At 44.4% G+C, this 27,503-nt stretch overlaps 1 protein-coding gene across 6 annotated transcripts in view; it reads right to left on the bottom strand.

Annotated features, from left to right (window-relative positions):
* Positions 1 to 27,503, bottom strand: part of RASGRP1 (RAS guanyl releasing protein 1) — a 74,884-nt gene that overhangs the window by 607 nt on the left and 46,774 nt on the right. For all 6 annotated transcript variants that reach the window (XM_049897649.1, XM_049897650.1, XM_049897652.1 and 3 more), the window contains 13 exons: positions 26,184 to 26,246; positions 25,092 to 25,223; positions 23,003 to 23,156; positions 19,117 to 19,290; positions 17,984 to 18,100; positions 11,674 to 11,949; positions 10,177 to 10,257; positions 8,657 to 8,761; positions 7,673 to 7,782; positions 6,639 to 6,783; positions 5,894 to 5,930; positions 5,045 to 5,197; positions 2,768 to 3,153 (listed from right to left, as the gene is read on the bottom strand). In XM_049897649.1, coding sequence (XP_049753606.1) covers positions 2,768 to 3,153; positions 5,045 to 5,197; positions 5,894 to 5,930; positions 6,639 to 6,783; positions 7,673 to 7,782; positions 8,657 to 8,761; positions 10,177 to 10,257; positions 11,674 to 11,949; positions 17,984 to 18,100; positions 19,117 to 19,290; positions 23,003 to 23,156; positions 25,092 to 25,223; positions 26,184 to 26,246 — 1,933 coding nt within the window. The remainder of the gene's footprint in view (positions 1 to 2,767; positions 3,154 to 5,044; positions 5,198 to 5,893; positions 5,931 to 6,638; positions 6,784 to 7,672; positions 7,783 to 8,656; positions 8,762 to 10,176; positions 10,258 to 11,673; positions 11,950 to 17,983; positions 18,101 to 19,116; positions 19,291 to 23,002; positions 23,157 to 25,091; positions 25,224 to 26,183; positions 26,247 to 27,503) is intronic.

The following is a 27,503-nucleotide window of genomic DNA, read 5'->3' as shown; positions in this document are numbered from 1 at the left end:
GATCTCATTCACAGCTGTGTAACTGTAGAGTCAACAGTAGATACCCAGTCTTCTGACTTTGGTCCAGTGTTCTTATCATCGTACCACATTGACTATTCCAGAAGGATACAGGGGCAATTGGGGTACATGAGGCTCTTTCTCAACTAGAATTTAGACCTAAAGAGCTGTCAATTCGCTATGTATATACAGTAAAACCTGCAAAAAAACTGGAACCTGTTGTCAGACAAGGAATACTCAAATATTTTCCACTAAAACAAGCGATAGAAAAGTGGTAAGACTACACCCTGTCAAAGGTGGAAAACATGCGAGACCTGGAAAAACAAGGCAGTCTTGGCAAGTTCTGGCTCTCACATGTTTCTCTGTAATACTGAGCACCTGCTTTGTGCCAGGTACTGTGCTACATCATAACAGAACATCTTAATCCTCACAACAACTCGGCAAATAGGTGGCATCCCAATTTTAGAGAAGCAGAAAAGGAGGCTGTTACATAGTATGGCGCTGAAGATTTGAACCCAGTTATATCTGACCCTAAGAGCCTTTGCTGTGTCTTTTTTCCTGTGCTGCTTCAGAGGTATACACAATCAAAAATATTAAAATCCTAATGTATATTATGTATTATTTTAAACACTGTTTTAATTTGGCTCGTTATTGTAGGTGAGACTGTTGAGTTACAGACAGACAAGTCACGACACAAGGATTTTACGTAACAGGGAAGTGGAACTCCTTATTGTTCCTCTAAAATGTACGTAGTGAATTCTGGTCCTTAGGCCCCTTTCACCAGGGTCAAAGAAAGCAGGTGACCAGAAGACGGTGAGAGGGCTAACTGACGGGTAATACTGGCTACAGATTATTCTGGGCCTAACTCACCTGAACTTTCTTGATCACCCGTGGCTTGCATTAGGAAGTCATTGTTACCAACTAACTGCACCCCTTTCAAAAGCCATGCAAAATGTCAGGGTTTGAAAGCAAACCTTAGAGAGCGCAAAGTCCAAGCCTTGTATTTTACAGATGACCAAACAGGACACAGAGTTTACCAAGCGGCATAACAAACATTTGGGACTGAAAACACAAATCTTTGTATCATGACCAAAGTTCTTTCAACTCTACTGAGATCATTTTTCAGGGTTTCTTTCATTGTTCTTAGAAGTTGCTTTTGCAAGTTTCTGCTCCTAAAGGGGGCTTTGTGTAATTCACATTTTGCCACCTGATTGACTTGATTCTTAAAGCACTTCTTAAAAATACCCTGAGCAAGAGAGTACCTTTCATTCAAAAAATCGGTTCGTTTTCATTTGTTCCTAATATTAAGTCTGTTCCAGGCACTAAATCAGGGGCTTCACACTCAGTATCTAACTTGTTTCATGCAAGCGTTTCTCTAATTCAACTCCTGGGAGTCTAACAGGGAAGGTACGGGGAGCCCTGAACCCTCTTGGGGTAGCTTCAGTACGTAGTATGTAGGGTTATTTAAGGAAGTCTAACCAGGTGGATGTTGGTTTTGTGTTTGTACTGATTAAAAAAAAAAAAAATTTTTTTTTTTTTTGCCTCCAAAAACAGGGCAAACCTTGATGCTTTTGGGAAACAGGCAGACTAAGGAATTCTTTTTTAATAAAATGAATGATAATGTTGAAACTAATGTATCCTTGCCTTCCTGTCTTAAGGTATCTACAAGGGGCTTATCAGCAAGCCCTGACAATGAGCTTTGTACCCTAAACAACAGCAACAACAAAAAGTATGTTAATAACGAGCCCTACAGAATTACTTGGACAACTATATCTTGTCCCTAGTTGAAGGTCCTCCCACTCCCGTCCCCCATTTTGCTATCTTCCTTCCCCTCCCCTTTCTTCCCTTCCTTTCTCTTGTTAAAACTTCTGCGTCCCTTTCTCTTAAACCTTGGTACCACGTTCCCAGGCTCCTGTACTCCTTCTCTTGGTAAACTTGATGGCTTTTCATCTGCCTCCGTTAGGATGCCGTGAGCCTTGTTTCAGAAAGCAGTTCCTTGTGCCAGGACCGTTAGAGTTTTATAGATTATATTGCTGTATCCTGTATCCGGCTCTGCATTTGCTGCCACTGTTGCTTTGTTGCAGTCTGAGTAGAAGATAAGCACGTTCCCTGGTGTCTTAGAAAAGATTTCCCTCGTTTGTACGGAGGGAGGCTTTTCTGTGGTGATTTACAGGACATTCTCCTTTTTTCCCTTTTTGTTTTTGTAGCACTAAGATTACCTGCCTTTTGAGGGGAAGACACCCAGGCAACTAGGAAGGTTCCAAACCAAACACCTGATGAACTGGTTAACACAGACCTCTAGAGTAGGAGGATTTGAGTAAGTTTATTTTAGTTATACCAAAAAAAGGGGTGGGGGGCGGGCCTCCATGTAGTACAGTAAGGCTGACCCACAGAAACGGGTTTCTCAATAGGCCTACCGTGAGCAGAGCTTTGGGGTACTGGCCCCAACACGGAATGGCACCACTCTGGTAACAGGGAACCCTGTACACCCTGTTCTACTCCTGTAATATGAACCCAGGCCCACACTGGCTTCTTTGTGAAAAAGCCAGGATTGGTTTCTTTTTTCATATTGCTTTCTTTGTTTTATTTATCCAGCTAGTAATCAGCCTGGTCTAAATCCACTTCATGTGCTGTTCCCTGGCATAACCCTACCACTCTCCCTCTCAGGGTTCAATCTCCTGTATTAAATGTGAGTGAGATGTCTCTCCCTGCCCCCACCCCCTCTGAAAACTGGGGAGGAGAGATCCTGAAAAAAGGAAAAGGAAAGTACCTGTTCGAGCTCTTGGAAGGTTGGGAGTCTGAGATGACGGAGCTCCTCCTTGGACTTTATGAGGGATTCTTTATTCTCCCACTTGACAAAAGCCCGCTTTCTTACCAGGACTGGGCTGGGGCATGGAGACGTGGGACTGGGAAGCAAGTAAAGAGTATCCTGGGCTGTCTTCCTTGGGGAGGACAGCACAAAAGGACCAGAAGGACTGTCGCTGCCAATCCAAGGCAGTGGCTCGGTCTGGGTGGCCTTGTGGGCAACAGTTCTCTTCACTCGAACAGAAATCTTCTGTGAGGACACACCCATCAGCATGATGGTCCGATCTTTACTTTCTTCACTGTGTTCCACGGCCTCCCCATTGGGAAATGTAAAAGGTCCTTCCTCAGGTCCTGTAGGGAGATAAACAACGTGTTAGTACTCTGGCCCAGAAAGGCTAGATTGACACATTAGTCTCACATGAGACCTTATTGCTCTAGGGGTTCCACTGACCCAAACTGGGCTATTTTCAGGCCCTCGATTTCGGGAGTGAGCGAGGGGTGAACTCCAGAGGCTTTGCTGGCCAAGCTGAAGCCACTGGTATCAGGCTGTGTCCACAATGAGGAAAGGGCATCTTTTTCTGTTTTGCACAGAGGCTGCCTAGAGGGTTCCTGTTTCTGTAGGTAAGTTGTAACTCCTGCATCAATTCCATAGTTTCATAAATTAAAGGGATAAGGGTCAGTATAGACAGAAATACTCCATAAATACTTTCCGTGGACCCTGGTAATCTGGGAATTCTCACTACTGATACAGGTGCCCTCCAGCAGCTGGTAGGAACTCTGTGGGACCCATCTGCCTGCTTGTACAATGGGGCATAGCTTAACTGTGAGGGAGAAGTTGTAGCTTTGTGGAAGTGAGTCCCAAAATGTGCTGCCCATGTTTGACACTGATGGGAAAAGGACAAAGGAGTCACTCTGGGCTTTTCTGAAGCAACACCCCTGCCCAGGACCCATTCTGGTAATGCCATCCATAAGGATCATTTCTTGGAAAAGCTGAGTGAGAGTGGACATACTTGGGGTGGGTGGTAGGTTTTAAGGCAGAATGCAGATATGTAAGGTCACTGTTTCGCTAGACTTAGCAGTAATCCTGGGCTCTTTGGAAAGTCATTAAGTCCCATACAACATTTATTAATAAACACAGATTGTGGATTCTATTTAGTCTTTCATTAAATGGTGATGGAAAAAAAAATATTTCCCAGGGTTTGGGAAATTAAATGATGATATAAGAGACAGTGCTTTCTAAAAAGTATATATAAAAAAAATATATTTCTATTGAAATGTTATATGTATATTTTTCTGTTACTGAATTTTGTAGCCAAGACATCAGATTGGGATAGTTGAAATGGCTTCTGGACAACATCAAAAGTTCTCTGATTTGTAACCTGAGTCAACAGTTCTAATCCTAGAAACCTAGGTATTTTTGGTCTCCGTTACTCTGCACAGATCAAATCCTCAGCCACCTCTGCCTGCTTCTGGACCTGGAGCCAGCAGGCCAGTGGGTTTCAGCTCCCACTCACTGCAGTGTGCTTGTAGTACATTTCTGAGCTACAGGGACCCTTCTTTTGTTTTGAATACAGCTGTGCCTTTTAAACTAATACATATGTTATCTATATACCGTGTGTTATGTATTCTGCACGTTATGTGTACACACACACACACATACACGCACGTACTTATTCCATCATTGTTTTGAGTTTGGGATGGGGATGGAGGGGTGTGGTTAAATGTTAACTTGTGGCACTGTCTTGGCCAGAAGTCAGTGTCTACGCTTGGTGTAAACCAAAAAACCAAACCATTTGTTAGTCAGTTCTGACTCATGGCGGCCCCAGGTGCTGCAGAGCAGAACTGTGCTCCAGAGGGTTTTCAAGGCTGTGACCTTTCGGAAGCAGATCACCAGGCCTTTCTTTCTTCAGACTCACTTTGGGTAAGTTCAAACTGCCAGCCTTTTGGCTAGTATTTGAGTGCTTAACCTTTTGCAACTTCCAGGGACTCCTGCACTTGTTGTAGGTGCTCAGTAAACATCTTTTGATTTTTGTGCCTAATTTGGTTGTTTCTGCTGTACAGCACCCTGAGGTCTGAGACCTAGGCTGGGAGCTGAAAATCCAGAACTGTGGAGGGGTCAGCCCTAGCCTAGCAATTGAGGTCAAGCTTAACTGAAAACCCAGGCCCTAATGAGGTAGCCTTTCCTCCTCCATACTTTATCCTTCCCACATCACTTTGCAAGATGACCGTTACCAGTACTTACCATGGAGTAGATCTTTGGCTCCCACTGAGCACAGGTTGGACATTGGACCCACAGAGGTGCTGCTCTCTGAGGCAGCTGTTGGGTTCTTGGCTCGCTTCTTGCACTCAAACACAACTAGGTCTTTGCATTGCTTGTGGCAGTTCATCCCACAGTCTGTGGACAAGACACTCGGTCAGGACGTCTCACTTTCTCTCTCCCCCAGACTCTCAAAACCAAATTCACGCAGTGCTCTTTTGACACACACATCTATCCTATCTTCTGGAGCTAGGACACCTAAAATTCCCAACAAACCTGGCAATTTTCTTACTCTGTAAGCCCTGGATTTTGCAATCTTGTCTTAGCCCTCATCAGTGAGACTCAGAATCAGAAGTGGCGTCCTGCTATTTTGGAGGGAAAAGAAAGTGCCTTGGTCATCCTGCACATACTGCCTACTCCAAGGAGATGTCTGGTGAAAGGTCTCCTCTCCGTCACTCCTGAAATTTCAGTTACAGGGAAGGACGATGAATGCCCTGAGGTATCTACCTACAGGAAGGAAGCTGACCAGGGCTGTTGGGAACCATTTATCTTCTGTTCCAGAAGTAATTCTCTTTCTTTGGGGACCCACCCTTTCATGACCATTAGAGGGCAAACTCTCCTACCAGCCACCTGTATTTCCAGGGCAAGAGAGGATCTTGTAAGGGGAAGCTGCGTAACTGGTCACCCATGCATTCCTTTCCTGTGTGGTGGTGGTCACTCTCGGGCACTCGAGGGAATGAGGACATGAGCCCTGCCGAGAAGTCGTGGACTGCATGGACAACTACAGGTGGAAAATGCAGGGAAATTGAAGCAATGGGTAAAGCTGAGTCTTACCTTTACATCGATATCCTTGTTTGATCACTCCCCAGAGCTATGAGACAAACAAGAGCCAGTTAGAACGCTCCACACGGCATTCATCTCTCTGGGGTCAGGCTACACACTGACATCCATTCCTTATTTTCCCTGATTCTACCACCTACTTCAAGTGTGAGGGAAACCTCTCTCATATGCCTTGTCCCTTCTGACCTTAAATTGAAAACAGGAAAAGTTTGTCCTGATCAGAGTCGGAGTTCTGGAGAGGGTCACTATCATGGATTTATGATCCAGGCTTCCTCCAGGCCTGAAATGAATGAGTCATAGGACAAACAGGCTCCTCAGGATTCCAGATTGAGGAATGGGAAGAGAGTCCTGAGGTTAGGAGCTTGGGTTTGGGAGGAAACTACTGGATGGGACGGAGAAGGGGCAGAGTCTACACGATTTCTTTAAAGGCAGTTCCTTTGACAGAAGGTGTCTAATATTTCTTTTGTCTAACATTTGAAACAGCGTATGAGTACTTAAAAAGTATGTCCCCAATTAATCATTTCCACATCACTCTTCTCAGGCTTTATGCACCAGGCAGGGAAACAACATCAGGAGGAAGGGGGTGGAGAGGATGAGAACAAGTGTTATTCAGGTGTTTGCTTTGGCTCTAAGCTGGGATGAGTTGATAAGGGTCTCAAGGTCCGGGCCTGTCTTTATCACATAAATGTCCTGTACCCCTCCCCAACTTCAGCCTTGAAGCGTTCTAAGAAGAACTTACAAATCCAGCACAGTTGTCACAGAAGGTGGGCTTCAGGTAGGTGGTCTCTTGGAAGTTGTGAGGAAAGCCCAGGCCCAGCTTGGAGTAGATAGAGCTGGCCCTCATGAAGTAGGCGGTGATCTCGTCCCTGCTGATGAGGCCCTCCCTGCCAGGATGACAGAGGCAAGGATGTCAGCCAGGGCTGGGGCCGGGGTTGGCAGGAAGGGTAGATTCTAGCCTTAGAAAATGACCTTTCTCTTTATCCTCTGGTGGTAATAACAGTGTGTGTTATAACCTGATGATCACGTCCTGGAGCCGTACTCTCAGTAAGGATACATGGATGGTATATAAGTGAGATGGCGCTACTCATTTCCACAGGTTGTTCTTTGCCTAACCTCGGCTCTCCTAACTAATATGACCACTGCCCATAAGACTTGAAAAAGAAAATGGTGTAAAATGTATGAGAGGGAGGGACATGACTCATCCTACAGTTTCTGCCTTCAGACAGTGTGTCACTGGAGCCCACCAGCCATCCATCTGGTTTCATATAGAGAACCAAGACAGAGCCTACGTAACCTGAGGAAAGTAAATGTAGAAAGCGTTAATAAGTATTCCCATTGCCGTCGAGTCGATTCCGACTCATAGTGACTGTATTAGTTATTAGTATTTAGTGTCCCCATAATCTGTAAGGACAAAGCAGGAAGACTGCACATTTTCATGTTTACAGTTGAGTGTTCCTAAGCTGGCAGATTAATGAAACCTTCAATTCTGAGGTGTTTGAAAAAGCACACACTTTTTAAATGGTCTATTGTGGTCCAAACTAAAGACAGGCATTCATTTGATGATAGCTGTCTTTGCTCCAACATTCATTAAGGGATTGCCTCAGCTATCTGACTAATTTGGACTAATCTGGACAAAATTTTAAACTCTGCACCTGAGTTTACAAATTAGTCCGATGACATGCCCATAAACCAGATTATTCTAGTGACACACCCATAAACCTACTGTCACTAACTAGGGCCCATAACTGCACATTCCTATGCATAAATCCTCACCTGTCTTTGTCCATCACACAGAAGGAAAATGGAAAACTTGCAGCAATCTTTTCAAACTCTTCCTGAGAAATGTATCCATCCTGGTCGTGATCATAGTTCTTGAAGACAGACTGAAAAAGGCGTTTTTTTTAGTGACTCCCAAAGAGAAACCAACCATCTCTCCCTTTAGCCAGTTGACAGAGGGGCCTGGGGTGGCTGGATAAAAGCCTCTCAGCCTGAACGAGAGGAACAAGGAAACATACTCCTTAAGCTCCAGCAAAACCCAGGCCTTTGCTGGTACCAGTACCTGGAGGGTGGCCATGTGGTTTCAGTTCCATTAGCTTCTCAAGTATGCCATCCCCTCTGGCTACTGTGAACTCCTAGTTCATCATACAGAGGGATGTGCCCTCTCCGCTCCGCCCCTCTTTCTTTGCTTGGCTCAGAATGGACCTTCTCTGTGGAGCAGCTTTGAACAGCTCAGCTGGAAGTGCTCCCCACCGCCCTGTCCCATACTCATTAGTCTGGCATTCTTTGGCTCTGAGCTTTCTATTGTTACACTGGAGGACGAACAGTGGCCCACAGGGATAAATGTAGAAGCAGGAAAGTGTGTGCTCCTTCCTCAGCACTTTGCACAGTGCTTTGGATCAAACAATGCCCAAAAATTTCAGTTTTAGATTTTTTGTGTTACCCTTACTTTTACTTAAACCTTTCCCAACACCTCTCTGGCCCAAGTCAACCAACGACCTTTAAACATAGGCTCTCTTGCTAGGTCTTCAATAGGAGACACCCCTCCCCCAGTATGAGCCAAAGTATGTGGGCAAAACTTAATTTCTGAACTGTCCTGCAGCCACAATATGAGAAGTAAGTGGTTTCCTCTGCTCACACGTGAACAAGTTTCAAGTTTCTCACCCTTGTGTTTCCACCACCGTGCTCCCTTCCCCGCCCTTCCACATGCAGAACTGAAGCAGGCAGTTCCCGGCTGTTGTCCGGAACAGCTGTACTTACGTCCACCATCCTCTGGACATGCTTGCTTATGGTCTTTGGGTCAGGTTTGGGAGATACTCCTGAGGCCCAGTCCACTACTACTGGTGGCTTTGAAGGTGTTAGTGGCTAAAATGAGAAATTCAGAGAAACCCTCATGACTACAATGTGGTATTATAATCTGCAGCTCCCCCCTTTCCCTCTGTCTTGACAGTTGAATCCATGGACAACCCCTATTACGAGTGGTATGGTGGCAAGGAGTAGAGCCCACACGTAACAAATCTGTAACAATAATCTTGACTAACACATGTATTGGTACTTTACAACTTACATGTTATCTGCATCTACAGGAAATTTAAAGTTCTCAATTTCCCTGAGTTTACATTCTTTATTAAACCTTTTGTCAGAGCTACCAACAAAGAGTAAAGTAGATCGTTTAAATTTCCTCTCTGTTATCTATTCCCTTTTTAATAGAGACGTGGATGACGAGGAAAATAGCTAAGAGGCAGGAAGACACTGAGAAAAAAAAAATCAGGCCTGTACAAGCTGAGATGTGATCTATTTCTAAATATTTGAGGTTTAGCCCAAAATAAAATCTCTTCTGAAAATGGGAGATGGTACCCTTGCCATTAAAATGCCTTCTTGTAACACCCTGGAAATGGGACCTGCCCTGTGTTTTTCAGTGAACATTTTCCCCTACCATAGGAAGTTAGCACACGACCTTTCTGTAGTGACAGTGAAATTTAGCCATCTGGACAGGAAAGTGGAGTTTTTTAAGAGCAATCAATTCTTTCCTTGAGTACCCCTTGCTTTTGGGTGGGAAATCTCCCAGGAAACTGTACGGACTATCTACCCTTCAGAAGAAAGATGAAAATTATTTCCCCTGTTTGTAGAAGAGAAGCTGCTACTGTGTGCAGTGCCAGGACTGTGCACTATTTTGATGGCTTAGCGTAAGAGGTAAAAAATCCAGCAGACTGCTCTTTCTCATCCCAGTGAAGATAGGATGATTAGGCTTTTCTACCTACCAAGCTGGAAATCCTCTGGAGTTTAGCTTCAGTTGAGCATGCATATTGCTCATTATTTTCAACAAATGACAGAAAAGAAACACGTGCAGACACTTTTTAATTAATGTGAGGAGATGTCACTCTAGCCCACAATACAAATCCCTTCTCTAGTTTGCAAACCACTGACTGACCCTGCTACTACCCACCTGTGACACTCTTATGGTATAGAGTTATTTACCATTCACGTATTAGTCTTATCTTTCAACTGGTGGCACAGTGGTTAAGAGCTCAACTACTAAACAAAAGGTCAGGAGTTCAAATCTATCACCACTCCTTGGAAGCCCTATGAGTTGACAGCAACGGGTTTTTTTTTTCAACTAGACGGTAAGCTCTTTATGGACAGGAACCACTCCTGACGCACAGGCTAAAACGTCATACATTTATTTAACTGAACTAAAAGGCTGTTTCTTCGGTCAGGGAACCCAACGATCGGCCTGTAAGGCACCCTGTTACGAACAGGCGTTTACACAAAAAACTCACTGGGGCTCGGTGATTCCTTGGCTCCCGGGCATAGGAAAGCTCGTAGATTTCATCCTCAGTGTAGTAGAGATCCAGGGATAACTGCAGGTCAAAGCAGAACCAGGTTAATTGCTAAGGTGCTGTGGGCCATTCCCATGGCTGATACGTTTTCTTCCTTCTTGGTTGTTCTCTCCAGTGGTTTACTCTCTTAGGCTTTTGGCAGTTTGTTTTTAAAGTTTACAAAGTTTGAGGGTGTAACACTGACTATTTTAGTAGGGGAAGTGTTAACTCTTAAAATGTTTTTAAATTTTGGAGCCGTCCCAGTATGCCCTCTTTTTAACTCTGGCTTCCTGTCTAAACCTCTGTGTATAGTCCAAAAGGCCCTACCTTGCCAGACGGTCCACACCTCACTTGTTTTCTCCCAAAGCAGACAGAAGATGTGAAAGGATAGTTTGCGTGTCCTGATACTATTAAAAATTTACATCCAGCCAACAGAGCCCAGTTTAGACGATAATAGGTAATTACTAATGGATATTAAAAGTTAACGAGTTTCAGATGCCTCAGAACTATAACGTTTTAGAGAAGAGGGGCTTTAGAGATGATCAAGTTCTAACGTAGGGTCTGTGGATGGACTGAGGAGGCTCTAGACACCTTGAAATTGCAGGCATGTTTCTGAGTATGTAGTTTATACATATTTTTCTGAGAAGAGGCATCACAGTTTTCGTCACAGGATTCATGACCCAGAGAAGTTAAGGTGCAGTGCATCTTTCTACATATGAGGAGTCTCAGGCAGAGACCCACCAAGGTTAATTAGCCCAAGCGGAGGCTAATTAGCAAAAGGTCTAGGTTAGACAACAGAATCAGACACCAGCCGAAGGTGAAGCCCGGGGCTCTACTCTATCAGAAGTACGAAATTATTCCATTCTGCAAAAAAATAATTGTATAATTTTAGAGCTGACAGCGATGTTTAGAAGTCATCTAGAGAGTAACCTCTCTGATTTTACAGAGGAGGAAACGGGCTTAGAGAGTTACGTCCCCACAGTCACACAACTCACAGTTTTCACCTTGCTCTACTGCACCATGGACGAGTGTTCACCTATCCTGGGCTTGGAGACCTCCGGGAGCAGGAATCTCTGCCAGTGGTGGCAGGATCCAAATAATAAACCTGATTTTTTTACTCACTTCCTTGTCCTTTTTTATGAAAACACACCGTCTCCATGTCTTACCAAGCCTTGTATCCTGATTTGCCAGTCAGCTCCTCCCGAAGAGCTTAGCATGCTTTTGCAAGGGAGGGGACACTCCCACAAATCTGAATGGTATACTGTTTACGAGCACTGCCTCTGGAGTCCACAACCTATCTGAATCAAGGTTCTGCTACTTAATGATGATAAAATGAGGATACTACCGACTTCATAGAGCTTTTATGAAGATTAAACAAGCTACTATATGTTAAGGTACATAGAAAGGTGCCTGGCACACAGAAAGAACTTAGTGAATGTTCTCCAGTGTGAACCTCACCGTCAGCAGGTGCACCAAGTCCTTGTTGGCCTCCAAGGGTGGGGCCACCTCTTGCAGCTGGACCAGTTCATTGATGTGATTGTAAAGGGCCAGCAACTTGTGGACGTTCACCTTCCCGTCGTCCAGGTAGTCGGGCATGGCTTCGTACAGGGAGATGAGGTCCTTGAGGTGCACCCCCAGGATGGGGATCTTGAAGTGGGTGCACTCCCCGTAGGCTCGCCGGTAGTTGTCATAGTTTCTGTAGGAGGACAGCAGCTCAGTCATCTCACCCAGGACCTACGGAGGCAGAAGAACAGACCAATCACAGGCATCGCTGGGGAGGGTGGAGTGTCTGCAGTGGCTGCTTGATTCCTCTCATTCACAACCATGATGTCACCCCATCCCTAATATGTTGGGTAGAAGATGATTCATGGAAAAGATGCAGAGTATGACTCTAAAAACTTCAGCTTAAGTCAGACAGCCCAGGGTATATTGTAAGAAGCAGGTATGCTTTACTTGATTCTATATAACTTAACAATTTAAAACAAGGTTTTATCATTTTCAGATTAAAATGTATTTCCTTTAAAAAAATACATAGTATAAAAAGGATTGCACACAAAAAGAAAATCTTTGATGGTTATGAGAGAGGAAGTGGTGGGGATGGAAAAACACTGACTAGACAATAGATAAGTGGTAACTTTGGTAAAGGCTAAGACAGTACACGGTACTGGGGAAGCCAGCACAGCTTGTCCAAGGCCGGCTCCATAGACACATCCAAACTCCCTGAGGGACCAAATCACTGGGCTGAGGGCTGTGGGGACCATGGTCTTGGGGAACATCTAGCTCAACTAGCATAACATAGTTTATAAAGAAAATGTTCTACATTCTACTTTGGTGAGTAGCGTCGGGGTCTTAAAAGCTTGTAAATGGCCATCTAAGATACTCTACTGGTCTCACCCTGTCGGGAGCAAGTGAGAATGAAGAAAACCAAAGACACAAGGGAAACATTAGTCCAGAGGATTAATGGATCACAGCCTCCACTAGACTGAGTCCAGTATAACTAGATGGTGCCTGGCTATTGCCACTGATTAGATCACAATAGAGGGTCCCAGCCAGAGTTGGAGAAAAATGTAGAACAAAATTCTAACTCACACACACACACACAAAAAAAACCAGACTTACTGGTCTGATAGAGACTGGAGAAACCTGAGAGTATGGCTCCCAGCCACCCTTTTAGCTCAGTAATGAAGTTACTCCTGAGGTTCACCCTTCAGCCAAAGATTAGACAGGCCCATAAAACAACAATAACAAAAAACATAGTATAAGCACCTGTTATAAAAATGTAAAAGGTCTAAGAATATATAGTGAAAAGTCAATGGCCCCTGGCCCCAAGCCACGTAATTCCTTTCCCTAGTGTCTTGTGAATGCTTCCAGAGACATCGTATTGCATACTTGTTTGTGCTGTGTTGCTGACAGAGGGAGACACGTGTTGTAAGTGTGGCACTTCAGTGGTCTATTGCATGTTCTCCTCTAGGAGGCACTCTGTGGGCCTTATTGCAATGACTCCTGAAAGGGGCCTGTGTTTAGGAGGTAGGGGACACCCACAGACTGAAACCTTGAAATAAAGAGACTGAGCAGACTAGACCAGTTCTCAGCAAAGGACAAGAAAGAGGATGAGGTGAAGTCACATGGGGGCTTTACATAAGAGCAGACCCCTGCCTTGGCCCTGGAAGTGGGCACGGCTGCTCACTAGCACAGAATGTGAGCAGCGACATCTGGCGTTCTTTTCAAACCTGGTTTAAGTCAGCAAGCAGTTCACAGGACCCCACTCTCCACACGTCATCAGAAGCAAAGACATGAAAGATAGCTATCATGTTAACACACAAACTACCACTTTAAACACTGTGCCCCAGACTCTTTTAATATAATCATGTCCTGAAGTACCATTTCTCCATAATAAACGTCTTGAATCTTGGAGTCAGCTTCCCTCGATCACCGTAGGATGGTAAGAGCGCTTCCTTCTCACGCATCTCTAGCAGACAGTGTGGGTGTGTGTGAAGTACGGGTGTAATTTGACATCGTCAAGTGCATGGCTAACTGAATCGAAGGAATATTAATCTTTCCCTTCTTTCATCTGTAAGATACAGGTAATTGGTTCTAGCCTGAACTGCAGGAGATTAAAAAATAACTAAAGATCCCCCTTTTGACCAGACTATTGGGAGGAGGACAGGTGGGCAGCATCCCCAGAGCCCAGCCTTGTGACAGCAGGGAGGATGAATGAGAGACTCCCCAAAGGGAGGCTGAACACCTGGGGGAAACGGATACGAGGCTCAGGCATCTCTCCCTAATAAGACAGTCTCCCTCTGTGCCAGCTTGGAGGATTAGGGTTTCAGTATATTAAGGGAGGGCTTGCTGGTCCTCTTACATGTTATGAAAATGCCTACAGAGCAGTCATTATCTAACCCATACCAGACACAGCTGCATTTATATCTTTAGTATGTTGTAGTGATTTATATTTATAGTAGCTCTGCATCATATAGAAAAGGTTAAGTTATATTCCATAAGATCTAATAAAGTAGAAAAGGTCTTAGGACATTTAAGAAAAATGTTTCCCAGTGAAACATTATCTGTTACAATGTACTCTTTTACAACCTAAAGAGTTCATCTCCAACTCTCTGGGAAAATTCAGCTGTGCAGGGTGTCATTCATCAAGTGTTCTGGACAGCTAGGTTTTTAATGTATCGCTATACAACTACACTCTATATGCAAATTTAACTACTGTCAACTGAACCGTTATTCCCTTCTGGGAAGAAGTTTTGTAGCAGGGAGCTGCAGCAAAGCAGCTAGGATTAAAGATGGCGACTCTCATTATTCAGCAGCATATGTACATGGACAGTGTTCACTGCTACTCATAAGGTTTTCACTCGTCAGTTTTTTCAGAAGTAGACCACCAGGTCCTTCTTCCTGGTATGTCTTAGTCTGCTGAAACCTGTCTACCATGGGTGACCCTGCTGGTATACTTGAAATACTGGCGACGTAGCTTCCAGCGTCACAGAAACACACAAGCCACCACAGTGTGACAGACTGATACAGTGCCACAAGATGAGCCCCTCAGGCTGGAAGGCATGCACACTCAAAATACGACTGGGGAAGAGCTGCCTCCTCAAAGTAGAGCCAACCTTAATGACATAGATGGAGTAAAACTTTTGGGATCTTCATTTTGCTCGTGTGGAATGACTCGAAATGAGAAGAAACAGCTGCAAATATACATTAATAATTGGAACATGAAATGTACAAAATATGAATCTAGGAAAATTGCCAGCCATCAAAAATGAAATGGAACACATACAGGTTGACATCCTAGGCATTAGTGAGCTGAAATGGAGTGGTATTGGCCATTTTGAATTGGACAGTCATATCTACTATGCCGGGAATGACAACTTGAAGAGGAATGGCATTGCATTCATTGTCAAAAAGAACATTTCAAGATCTATCCTGAAATACAACTCTGTCAGTGATAGGATAATATCCATACCACTACAAGAAGAACGGTCAATATGACTTATTCAAGTTTACACACCAACCACTAAAGCCTGAGATGAAGAAATTGAAGAGTTTTATCAACTTCTGCAGTCTGAAACTGATCAAACATACAATCAAGATTCATTGATAATTACTGGTGATTGGAACGTGAAAGTTGGAAACAAAGAAGAAGGATTGGTAGTTGGAAAATATGGCCTTGGTGATAGAAATGCCAGGATCGCATGATAGAATTTTGCAAGACCAGTGACTTCTTCATTGCAAATACCTTTTTCAACAACATAAATGGTGACTATACACATGGACCTTGCCAGATGGAATACACAGGAATCAAATCGACCACATCTGTGGAAAATGACAATGGAGAGAGGCTCAATATCAGCAGTCAGAACAAAGCCAGGGGCCAACTGCAGAACAGACCATCAATTGTTCGTATGCAAGTTCAAGGTGAAGCTGAAGAAAATTAAAACAAGTCCATGAGAGCTAAAGTAAGACCTCGAGTATATCCCACCTGAATTTAGAGACCATCTCAAGAATAGATTTGATGCATTGCAACACTAATAACTGAAGACCAGATGAATGGTGGAATGACATCAAGGACATCATATGTGAAGAAAGCAAAAGGTCATCAAAAAGACAGGAAAGAAAGAAAAGACCAAAATGGATGTCATAAGAGACTCTGAAATTTGCTATTGAACGTCGAGTAGCTAAAGTGAATGGAAGAAATGAACTGAACAGAAGATTTCCAAGGGCGGCTCCAGAAGACAAAGTATTATAATGACATGTGTAAAGACTGGGAGTTAGAAAACCAAAAGGGAAGAACATGCTCAGCATTTCTGAAGCTCAAAGAACTAAAGAAAAAATTCAAGCCTCGAGTTGCAATAATGAAAGATTCTACAGGGAAAATACTGAGTGACAGAGGAAGCATCAAAAGAAGATGGAAGGAATTCAGAGAGTCACTGTTCCAAAAAAAATTGGTTGACGCACAATCATTTCAGGAGGTAGCATATGGTCAAGAACTGATGGTACTGAAGGAAGAAGTCCAAGCTGTACTGAAGGCAATGGTGAAAAACAAGGCTCCAGGAATTGACAAAATACAAACTGAGATGTTCCAACAAACAGATGCAGCGCTGGAGGTGCTCAGCCGTCTATGCCAAGAGATTTGGAAGACAGCTACCTGGCCAACCAATTGAAAGAGATCCATATTTGTGCCCATTGCAAAGAAAGGTGATCCAACCGAATGTGAAAATTATTGAACAATATCATTAAAAGCACACACAAGTAAAATTTTGCTGAAGATCATTCATAAGTGGTTGCAGCAGTACATTGACAGGGAACTGCCAGAAATTCAAGCCAGATTCAGAAGAGGACGTGTAATGAGGGGTATCATTGCTGATGTCAGATGGATCTTGGTTGAAAGCAGAGAATACCAGAAAGATGTTTACCTGTGACTTACTGACTATGCAAAGGCATTTGACTGTGTGGATAACAAATTATGGATAACATTGTAAAGAATGGGAATTCCAGAACACTTAATTGTGCTCACGAGGAACCTGTACATGAATCATGAGGCAGTCGTTTGAACAGAAGGAGGAGATACTGCATGGTTTAAAGTCAAGAAAGGTGTGTTTCAGGGTTGTATCCTTTCACCATACTTATTTAATCTGTATGCTGAGCAAATAATCCAAGAAGCTGGACTATATGAAGAAGAACAGGGCATCAGGATTAGAGGAAGATTCATTAACAACTTGCGATATGCAGATGATACAACCTTGCTTGCTGAAAGTGAAGAGGACTTGAAGCACTTACTGATGAAGATCAAAGACTGCAGCCTTCAGTATGGAGTACACCTCAATGTAAAGAAAACAAAAATCCTCACAACTGGACCAGTAAGCAACATCATGATAAATGGAGAAAAGGTTGAAGTTGTCAAGGATTTCATTTTACTTAGATCCATAATCAACGCTCATGGCAGCAGCAGTCAAGAAATCAAATGCCATATTGCATTGGATAAAGCTGCTGCAAATCTTTAACGTGTTCAAAAACAAAGATGTCACTTTGAGGACTAAGGTGCACTTGACCCAAACCAAGGTGTTTTCAGTTGCCTCATATGCATGCAAAAAAAGCTGGACAGTGAATAAGAAGACTGAAGAAGAATTGATGCCTTTGAGTTATGGTACTGGTGAAGAATACTGAATATACCATGGACTGCCAGAAGAACAAACAAATCTGTCCTGGAAGAAGTACAGCCAGAATGCTCCTTAGAAGCAAGGATGGCGAGACTTCATCTCATGTATTTTGGACATGTCCCTGGAGAAGGACATCATGCTTGGTAAAGTAGAGTGTCAATGTAAAAGAGGAAGACCCTCAAGGAGATGGATTGACACAGTGGCTGCAGTAATGGGCTCGATCATAACAAGACTGTGAGGAAGGTGCAGGACCAGGCAGTGTTTATTTCTGTCGTACACAGGATCATTATGAGTCGGAGTTGACTTGATGGCACCCAACAACAACATATGTACGTGGGGAGAAGGCACATGTGCATTATTTCAGCTGACCCTGCAGGAACAGGTGCAGCGACACAGCTTGTGGCCAGACTGATTACAGTCACTCTGAAATCTGACTTCCCCATTCTGCGGGTTTTCTTGATGTGTACCTCCCTGGTACTTTGCCTGGTTGGCGGGGCATACTGCAGTTTGGAAATGCTCTCTGGATTGCTTCTCAAGGAGAAAACATCCACAATGGTTCTGGGGATGCTGCCAAGGGCCACAGAGAAGGCAGGAGCACTGACCTTATTGATTTCGTGCGGGACGTGTGAACTCGTCTCCTTGAGCCTGGAGATTGAGCTGTGACACAGCCCACCTATCACGGCCATCAATGTGTTGAAGTTCTGTAGTTGGTGGAGCTTCTGTGACACAAAGACAGAAGATACAGAGTCACTGTATATGTCAGACGCCTGGGAGGGAAAAGGCTGCGTCTCTTCCCTGTGCTGTAAGTCTTCTTTATCCTGGTCAGAGACTAGCAACCAGATGTGGCAATTTCTGTCCATTTCTCCCATTAGACTTAACTGCAGACAAGTGGGTCCCAAATCTAGCAAGGTGTCGCACCCCCTTCTCTGTGTTGCAGCTGGTCTGTAGGCCACTACATAGATTAATGGTTCTTAAGAATCACCCAAAGTACTTGCTTAACATGGATCTCTGGCCCCAACTGCAGACACTGTGATTCTCTAGATCTGTGGTTAGCCCTAGGGGTCTCTACTGTCAGCATGCCTCTAGATAATACCAGAGCAGATGGTCCATGCTCTGAGAAACAGTGAGAAACACTGGTCTGTCTACACCATTCAGGGTTGGAAAATATACTATTATGTGAAGTCTTTTCTTTTACCCCAGATTAACCAGACTGTTATGTTTTTGAGGACAAGGGCTTTGTCTTATTCACCTGTACAAGACAATAACTGGGACAGAGAAGCTAGAATCTCCAGGACATTTCAAATATGGGTCCATAGTATCTGCTTCCCTTTTATCAAATGCTTAAACTCTGCCCCTCAAACATTAAATCCAGCCACTTAACATAACATGGGCTCAAAAACTGAAGACAACCAAGGTTTGTCCAGACTCAGTAAAGCGTGGCATTGTGCTTTCCTTTGCCATGGGTATGGGCCAGATGAGGAGAAACCAATGTAAGCTGGTAAGCATCTTTTGAAAAATGTTAAATATTTAACCAGCAGAATAAAAACCTTATCCTGACTCCTGAACTGGCCTGTGTGGCCCTCTCCATGTTGCCCTTGTATGAGGAACAGAAAGGTCAAACATACCTGGGGACAGGTGAAGGCACCGTCTCAGGAGCGAAAGCCCCTCATACGGACAGACTAGGCCTTGGAAAAACAAGGGTAGAGAATTTACATTATAGCCCAGGCCCACTCACCTGAGCCACCTGGATGAACTTGATAAAGACTTCTGCTCGGAGCTGTGGGGTGGGGCGGCTGAGAACCATCAGTTGCACCCACTGGGAGATGCCATTGCACAGGGCAATGGACCGCTCCATGGTGGGGTTCTCCTTCACGCAGCTGTTCACAAGGTAATTCTGATAGTCGGAGAACTGGGGAAAAAGAAACCCATCAGGACTGCTCCTCTGGCATTCTGGGTGACCTGAAGAGGGGGCACCTCTGCTGAGCTGACGGCTGGGGACTGTTCTGGGACAGAGGCACTCCTGCATTCTCACGCATCTTCTCCACTTGGCTGCCAGGCATGGTGAAAGGGGAGTCTTTATTCCACAGCGTGGCCTCATTTAGTCTCATTTAGCATGACCTCTCTATGCCAAAAGCCATTAAGCACAAGTGGATGGGCACAGACCCCAGTTAATAAAAAAAAATGCTTTGGTGTAGATACACTGTCTCTTCAGAATTCTAAAGAATACAGTACTGAAGAAAGATCTCAGTACTGGTTCCAGGTCTGACGCTGAAGTTAAAAGAGAGAATTTTTCCCACAAAAACATTTAATCTGTCTCTCTTGCTTAATCGCTTTCCTCCCCCCTCTCCCAGCTGTTTTTAGACTTTAAAAAATGGGATGATAAAAATGTGCCCTACCTATCTAGGACAAAGCATTGTAACGAAGATCAAACAAGATAACTTTTCAAAGTGCTACAGAGACACGTGAGCTGGTATTAATGGGAAGAATACTAACCTCATGCTAAAAATGCCTGTGTGGATTCCTTCTACTACATAGCATCTTGATCAGAGTCTGAGTGGGGGACAATGTGAAACTTAGTCTGCAGTATTTTCGGTGAGCATAGTTCCTACACTTGACAGTGACACTGACTACGGCTGATGGTGAAAAAGCATGTGTGAAGTTGGGAACGTCCTGGAAGATCCAGTATAAGTGACGACCGTATTTGTCGTGCCCCTGTCCCAAGGAATCCCTCTGCTCAGTCAGCATCACCAAGAGGGAGGGATGGTCTGCTCTCCTCCATCACTGCTGTGGGATCCCTTAATGTGTTCCACAGATTCCCAGTTCTCTGCGTCTCAGCGCTCCCCTTTGAAATCAGGGGCGACCATGTGACATGGTTTAGCCAAGGAAATGTGATGTCATATTTGAGTCAACGATTTAAGAGCCAGTGAGTGATCTGCCATGTTGCCTTCCCGCTGCTGCAGAGATTGTGGAAATTCATGTCAGGATGAAGCCTCCGTCACCCGGGTCCCTGAGTGATTATGATCGGCAGACCCACGTTAGACATGTAGCGTGAGTGAGAAACAAGCTTCTGCTTGTTAAGCTACCAGGACTGGGGTGGGGAGGGGTTGTTCTGTAGTACAACTTAGTCCTGCCTGATGAGTGAATACACTGATGAGAACCCATCATCTAACTAGAACAGGTGCAAATTGACTGATTGTAATTTTAATGTGCTGTGTGGCTGCTGAGGGGTGAAAAAATATGAGTAGGACCAAAACCACTGTGTAAGGGAGACATATAAAGCAAAAATCTTACTGAATATAAAAGCAAGTTCTCATGACTCATTCCAATGAATTCATTTTATATACACCTCCCACTGTAAATACAGCATTGAATCCACCTGCTTTTTAATCGCCCCAGTTATCTCTCCCACGCCCTGCATAGAAGAGTTAACACAGCAGGCCTGACACCGCTGTCCTTAGAAAGGCCACTCGCAAGGTTGGCCCTTAACTGACATTTGAGGAACTTGGATTTCAGGAATGTGCCCACCTTTCTCTAACTGATAAGTGTGTCTAAGCTGTTTGTGTAAACAATATGGTTTGTGCTGAACACCTGCTTTCCTTCTGGGAGTGTGGAATTTTGGTCCAGGCTAGGTAGAGGGTACCTACATGACCAGCACCCCCACAAAAACCTTGCACATTGCATCTCCCGTGAGCTTCCCTGGTAGACAACACTGCACGTGCTGTCACAGTTTGAGGCTGGAGGAACTAAGTGTGTCCTGGGTGACTCCACTGAGAGAGGACTCTTGGAAGCTTGCACCTGGTTTCCTCTGGGCTCCCCCCGTGCCTCTTCCCTTTGCTGCTTTCGTTCATATCTTTCACTGTAATAAAACAGCGAGCCCTCCTCGTGAATCACCAACCATGGAGGCATTCTTGGGGACCCTAGCCGTCCGTCTACCCTGAAGTGTTATAGTAAACACAAAATATACAATACGACTCAATTCACAGTGGAGATTTTCTCTCCAACCCCATGTTGAAGGGAAGGTTACAGTTGGGGAAAACTGTTCAGAACTGTATAGGAAAAAAAAAAAAAAACCCTAGTTTTCTTCGGTGAAGGGACCATGCCACTTCAAGAAGTGAAGGCTCAGACTGATGTTTCCCTTTGCAAAGAAGACACTGCCTCAACCCCAGTGAGCACTGGCTCAGCTCCCTGTTTCTCACTGGCTCTTCACTTCTGCCTCCACTGATCTGTGCTCTGGCATCCCACAGACCCTGCCCAGCAGCCCTGCCAGTCTAGCCCCAGCACAGCTCTGATTTCCAGTGTGATAAATGGCTCTTTTCAGTGGCTCTCAGCTCTGACTGGTGTCCTGCCCCATGATGAGAGAGGCACTGCCAAATGACAGGTTCCCAGGTGAAGCCTCCCAACTGGAGCCTGTGGGTCTGTCTGAGGGCTGCCAATGAAGGGATAGGGGTAGTGCAGATTAATGCTCCAGACTTACTTCTGAAAGGGAGCTGGGCAGGAGGGGGGTTCTTGGCTGACTGGCAACAGTTGTGTGAAGACAGGAGAGATGTTAACATATGGGAGAAAAGATGAAAGAATTTCTGTAACCTGGTCTGTGGGTTCCCTTCCAGACACAACTGGACTGGGAAGAGGTGCTGAGTGGCTGATATGCAGAATGGTGACATAAAAGAAGAGGGACCTGCCTATGACCTGTGCCCAAGTTCTGACTTGAATAAGCTGTGTGACCTTGCTCAAGCCATCCCTCCCCTCACCCGGCAGACATAGGCCATTCTAAGAAATGCATCCACAACTAGATCAACTCTAGTTTCAGAGCAAAATAGAAGATTGTATCTGTTGGTAGGGGTGGGGCTGAGAAGAATAAGGGTATCATTTCTCTGGAAACCATGTCGGCCATTGAGGGTCATCCTACATGTTGACGAGTTCTCCCGGATGGAACCAATGCTCTTTTGGTATCACATACGGAGTTCTAAGGCTTGTAGTAAGGAAGGGATGTACTTGCGTGCTCTTTCTGTCCCTGATGATAAATTGAAATCTTCTCTTTCCCTTCATCTCTCTCTGCCACCAGTAACTTTGCCTCTGCTTAGTGACCCCATTAGTGAGGTTTGAGACAGCGTAGTTTATCTCCAGGATCATGGGTGACTGCTGGGCTATGTCAGTACTACTTCAAGGGTTTAAGTATATTCTGGGCTAAACCAGGAGTATCTACTGAATTTTGGGACTTCCAGAGCCATTCAAAGCCTATCCAAGAGTGAACTCAAACTCTTAGAGGACATGCCCCCCATTCTTTTCTGGAGGGAGTTTTTTTTTTTTTAAATTTCTGGGAGTCTAATCATTATCAGAGATACAAGAAGTGTGGGTGTGATGCTGTTATGTGTGCTGAGTGTTGTGAAGGGAGTGAAGGGTGGGGTGGGGTGGGGTGAGCACAGAGGATGGGAGCGGGGAAGGCACAGCAGAAGTAACCCAAGAGATTCAGAGGGTACAGATTTTCTGGACTCTAAGAAGCCTGCTGGCTAAGCTCCTCAGCACTGAGGGGGCCTCTAGGATGAGGGAGTGGGTACTGAATTTCTCTGCTGATTTTCAGACAGGCCCCAGGGAAGTTTTCCTCTTGTCCCTTGGGTACATACAGATATCCTCCGGAAGGACTTGAACTCAAGGTAGGTGAGATGCTCAGACAGCTCTTCTGGTTCCAGATGGTCAAAGAGTAGGGAGACTTTCCTTTTCTTGCTGGTATTCGACTTTATCCTTTGTGTAAGCTTCCTAGACCAGTCACGGGCATTGCTTTTGAGGATAAACAGAAAAGGCAGGAAACAGGGAGAAAGAAAAAAAATCAAAATGGCTTTTTATAAGTAAATCCATTAACGTTTCCCAGGAGAATATACAAAGCACTGTTAGCTAACTTCCACTGGTTAAAATAATGCATGCACCGTTTCCCCAAATTCATTTTGTATATGACAGTAACCGGGAAGCCTTGCTGGTTTTCAATGATCCTTTCAAGTGGGCCATGGGAACAGGGTAGAAGGAGTGTCTACTTTGAGGTGATAAAAGAACAGAGTCATGGGCACTGGTCACAGTCTCCTCCCCTTTGCCTAGCCCCTGGCATGTCCGCTCTGTGCCTTCTGTGTTGCGTCATTCCTGTGAGTGTGACGGGGATTCTCTCTGGTTGGCAACTGCAAGGGTGTGGAGTGGTTTTCAGGGTAGAAGGGCACAGGGAACCAGCTCTTAGCGCTGCTTGAGGGGAGATGTCTTGCTGCAGGGCATCACTTGTGGGACCGTCACTTTGGGCAGGTTTGTGGCACTTTCCTAAAATTCCCCCGGCCATTGGAAATGAAGCCTAGCTGACCCTAGGGTACCCTCCATATTTTCTTTTAATCAGCCAATGTGTGTCTTACTCAGTTTCAGTTTCCTCTATTAAGGAAGCAAAGGGGAGCTGCCCAACTGTGAGAGGCAGCAGGGTGCAGATCTGTGTTTCCCGTACTGGTGTTCCTAGGGGACCTGATCATTTGACAAGTGTTCTGTGGTCAGGAGACTTTGGGAAATGCTATAGATTCTGTAGTCCCATGAGCCAACGAGCATATTACAGGCTCTGAGATGCACTGCAAAAGGAACATTTAACTCACCATTTCTCAAATATATCTGGTCAGGCAATATCTTACAGACTAATTCCTAAAGAAGAGACTATGGAAAATACTGGTAGAGGAAAACCACTTATACACATGTTGGGACAAGAAGACCTGGGTTTGACAAGTGCCCTGGGCCCTAGGTTCTTCATCCTTAAAAGAACAAATTGTTACTTTGAGAGATCTCTTTAATCTTGTATAATTGTAAGGACAGAAATACAGAGAAACCAAACTGCTAAACGGATCTACTTAGGGCCATGGAATGTGATTCTGAAGTCATTTCTACATGGGTATGGCACAGCGCACTGCAAACAGGGGCACTGAGTCCAGCTTCTGCTCTGCCGCGAACTTAATTAGCTATGCAGCCTACCCGAGTCACAACCTTGCTGAGCCTCAGTTTCCCCATCTGAAATATCAGGATGTCGAATTAGACCAACTCTAGAATGCCTTTCAGTTCTGGAATTCTATGTCCTAGGGGTCTATCATATCCCAAAATAAAGCACCCACAATGTGAAAACCTTGGCATTCGATGTATTCACTCCCTTCTCCAACTGAGAAAGATCCTTTTTCCCAAAGTGGGCCAGTCAATCTCATAAATAAGAAATCAAGGAATAATTTGAGCTGGTCCTGATATCCCAACCAGCTCTAGAAGTCTAAGTGCTTTTTGCGGACATCGTGTATGTTGTAGACCCCACGCTCAATACATTTTCAGCAGTCCCTTCCCTGTTCACAAGTTCAGGGTGGCTCTTGGCATTAGCTGTTGAAGAGGCCTGAATTCAGCCACCCTGCTTTCAGTTTCTAGTGATCTGTATAACTTTTAGTCAGTATCTTGCTACCTGATTTCTTTTTGACTGGGACTTATTTTTTTCTGCTCTCGGATATTAGTCACCTACAGCTTCATCACCAGGGGGCTTCTCTGCTTTCCTCTTAACTACCTAGCCTTTTACTTTGGCTGGGCACTTGGAGTGTGAGGGCCTTTTCAGAGTGATGAAGGAGCAGCAGTCGTAGTGGGAGTCAGAAACCTAGCGGAAGCAGCCTGGATTGCATTACAGAAGGGAGGTGGTTTCGAAAGATTAGTCAAAACCTTGACACTCACATTTGAGTTGTGTCAATTAGGCGGCAGTGTGACTCCTCACCATTAGCTCTCACCAGCTCCTGAAACTCCTCCATCGTGTTGGTCAAGCTGGCATCCATTTTGAACATGACCCAGAATTCTGTTATCCAATACCTATGAGGAAGGAGTTTGGAAAAAAAAAACCACAATCCAAAACCGAAGCCAAAGACTTCTAGTCTGGTGGGTTCCTATAGGAATCTGTTGCCTGGAAGGGACTCAGACACAGACAGAGGCTGATTTGTTCTCTCATATCCTTGCGGGGGCTACTACGGTAGGGGCGCCAGGGAAGAGAACTACCCACTGGTCATCTTTTCCCACCACATTCAAAGTGCTTCGATAGGATGATGTGTATTACAATCAAAGGAGCCATGACAAAGATTTAAACATAATCATGTGTATCGGGGTAGTTATAAAGGAAAAAAGTACAAAGCAAATGTCTAAAAATGGGGCAATGTAACTGTCAATTATATTTTATCCTATGTTGGAATATTATATGGCCATTAAAATCATGTCTTTAATGACTAGAGAACATTCCTATTTAAGTGAAAACTATAGGATACAAAACTTTATATGTATTTTGTTTCAGCTATGTTAAAAAAATATGCTTGAAAAAATGACAAAGGAAATATACCAACATTTTACCAATGGTTTTCTCCAGGTAGTTGGATTGTGAGCAGTTGTTACTATAGATACATTCTTTTATATATTTTCAAAATGTTCTACAATGAGCTATATTACTTTTTTTTTTTTTTTTTTTTACTGTTGTAAAAACGTAAAGAACACAGCTGAGAGATCTTTCACTATCTCTTATGTTGTTTGATACTAAAACGCTATAAGACGGGAGAAAACACATGGCATAAAATACTGAGCTCAGGTACTGCAGAGAAAAATCACTGTGCTCTGTGAGGAATTCCAGTATTTGATTTGAGATCGCTCTTTCCGGTCTATCCAGAGGGGTTCTACGAATCGTTGGGAAGGGAAAGGCAGGGAGGCACAGGGAAGAGATAGAGCCCCTTGCTTCAGCTTTTCATTTCACCGACTCCACAAATCCTTGAGTGCGTGCAGAGACTTTACCTTACAAAATAGCAGATCTTTAGGCAGAGCCCTGGTGAATTCTTTGCCAAGGCATCTTTATAGGTGGGGTTGCGGTTAAGGGAAATGGAAGCTTCTGTTAGAGAAATCAAACAACTTTTCATCTTTGGAAGTATTTGCTAAAAGTATCCCCCTGAAATAAGTTTTTCAATGAAAATACTATGTCTTTCTGGACACAAGATAAAAGACAACCTGAGGTTGGCACTGTATGCTGATGATCACCTAGGAGAGCAACCACGGTGCCCTTCTATCTAGCCCAGGCTGAAATGGGCTATGCAGGGAGGCTGCAGCAGCTCTTTCCAGAACTGGCACTAGGAATTCAGTAGTGTGGAAAGGTCTCAGTGCAGGTGACCTACAAAAGGTCACGAGGGGCAGATGATTCCTTCCTGTGCCCCAGAGACTAGGAGCCCAACCGAGACAAGCTGTAAAGCACAGCCCCTTTTCATTTTAACATCCTCCTAAAACAAAAACAAAAAATAAAACCATTGCCGTCGAGATGATTCCAACTCATAGCAACCTTATAGGACAGAACAGAACTGCCCCATAAGGTTCCCAAGACTGTAATCTTTACAGAAACAGACTACCACATCTTTCTCCCACAGAGTGGCTGGTGGGTTTGAACCGCTGACCTTTTGGCTAGCAGCAAAATGCTTAACCACTGTGCCTCCAAAAAACCAAAACCAAACCCAGTGCCATCAAGTCAATTCCGACTCATAGCGACCCTATAGGACAGAGTAGAACTGCCCCACAGAGTTTCCAAGAAGCGCCTGGCAGATTTGAACTGCCGATCCTTTGGTTAGCAGCCATAGCACTTAACCACTATGCCACCAGGGTTTCCACTGTGCCTCCAGAGCTCCTCAAATGCTTCTAGTAACTGACAATTTGTAAAGTAAACTAGAAGGAATACATATTCAGACATATTGTCATGGTAATTAAGAACAAGAATGTGAAAACTATAATATACACAGAGAGGAGCTCAGCAGAACCACCTTATAGTTATGATGGCACGTCAGATAAAAAAAAACAAAAACAAAAACAAAATAAATAAAGCCAAACCTGTAGCTGTTGAGTTGACTCCAACTCATAGGGCAGAGGAGAACTGCCCCATAGGGTTTCCAAGGCTATAATCTTTACGGAAGAAGGCTGTTATATTGTTCTCCCATGGAGTAGCTGGTGGGTTGGAGCTGCCAACCTTTTGGTCAGCAGTCGAGCGCTTAAGCATTGTGCCACCAGGGCTAGCCACGTGAGTAATCCAAAATACAATCAATATCACGGTAAGGATCCGTATCATTCTGAATATTC

This window comes from Elephas maximus, chromosome 10 (genome assembly GCF_024166365.1).
Source record: "Elephas maximus indicus isolate mEleMax1 chromosome 10, mEleMax1 primary haplotype, whole genome shotgun sequence".
NCBI lineage: Eukaryota > Metazoa > Chordata > Mammalia > Proboscidea > Elephantidae > Elephas > Elephas maximus.
This window is presented reverse-complemented; position numbering and strand designations above follow the sequence as displayed.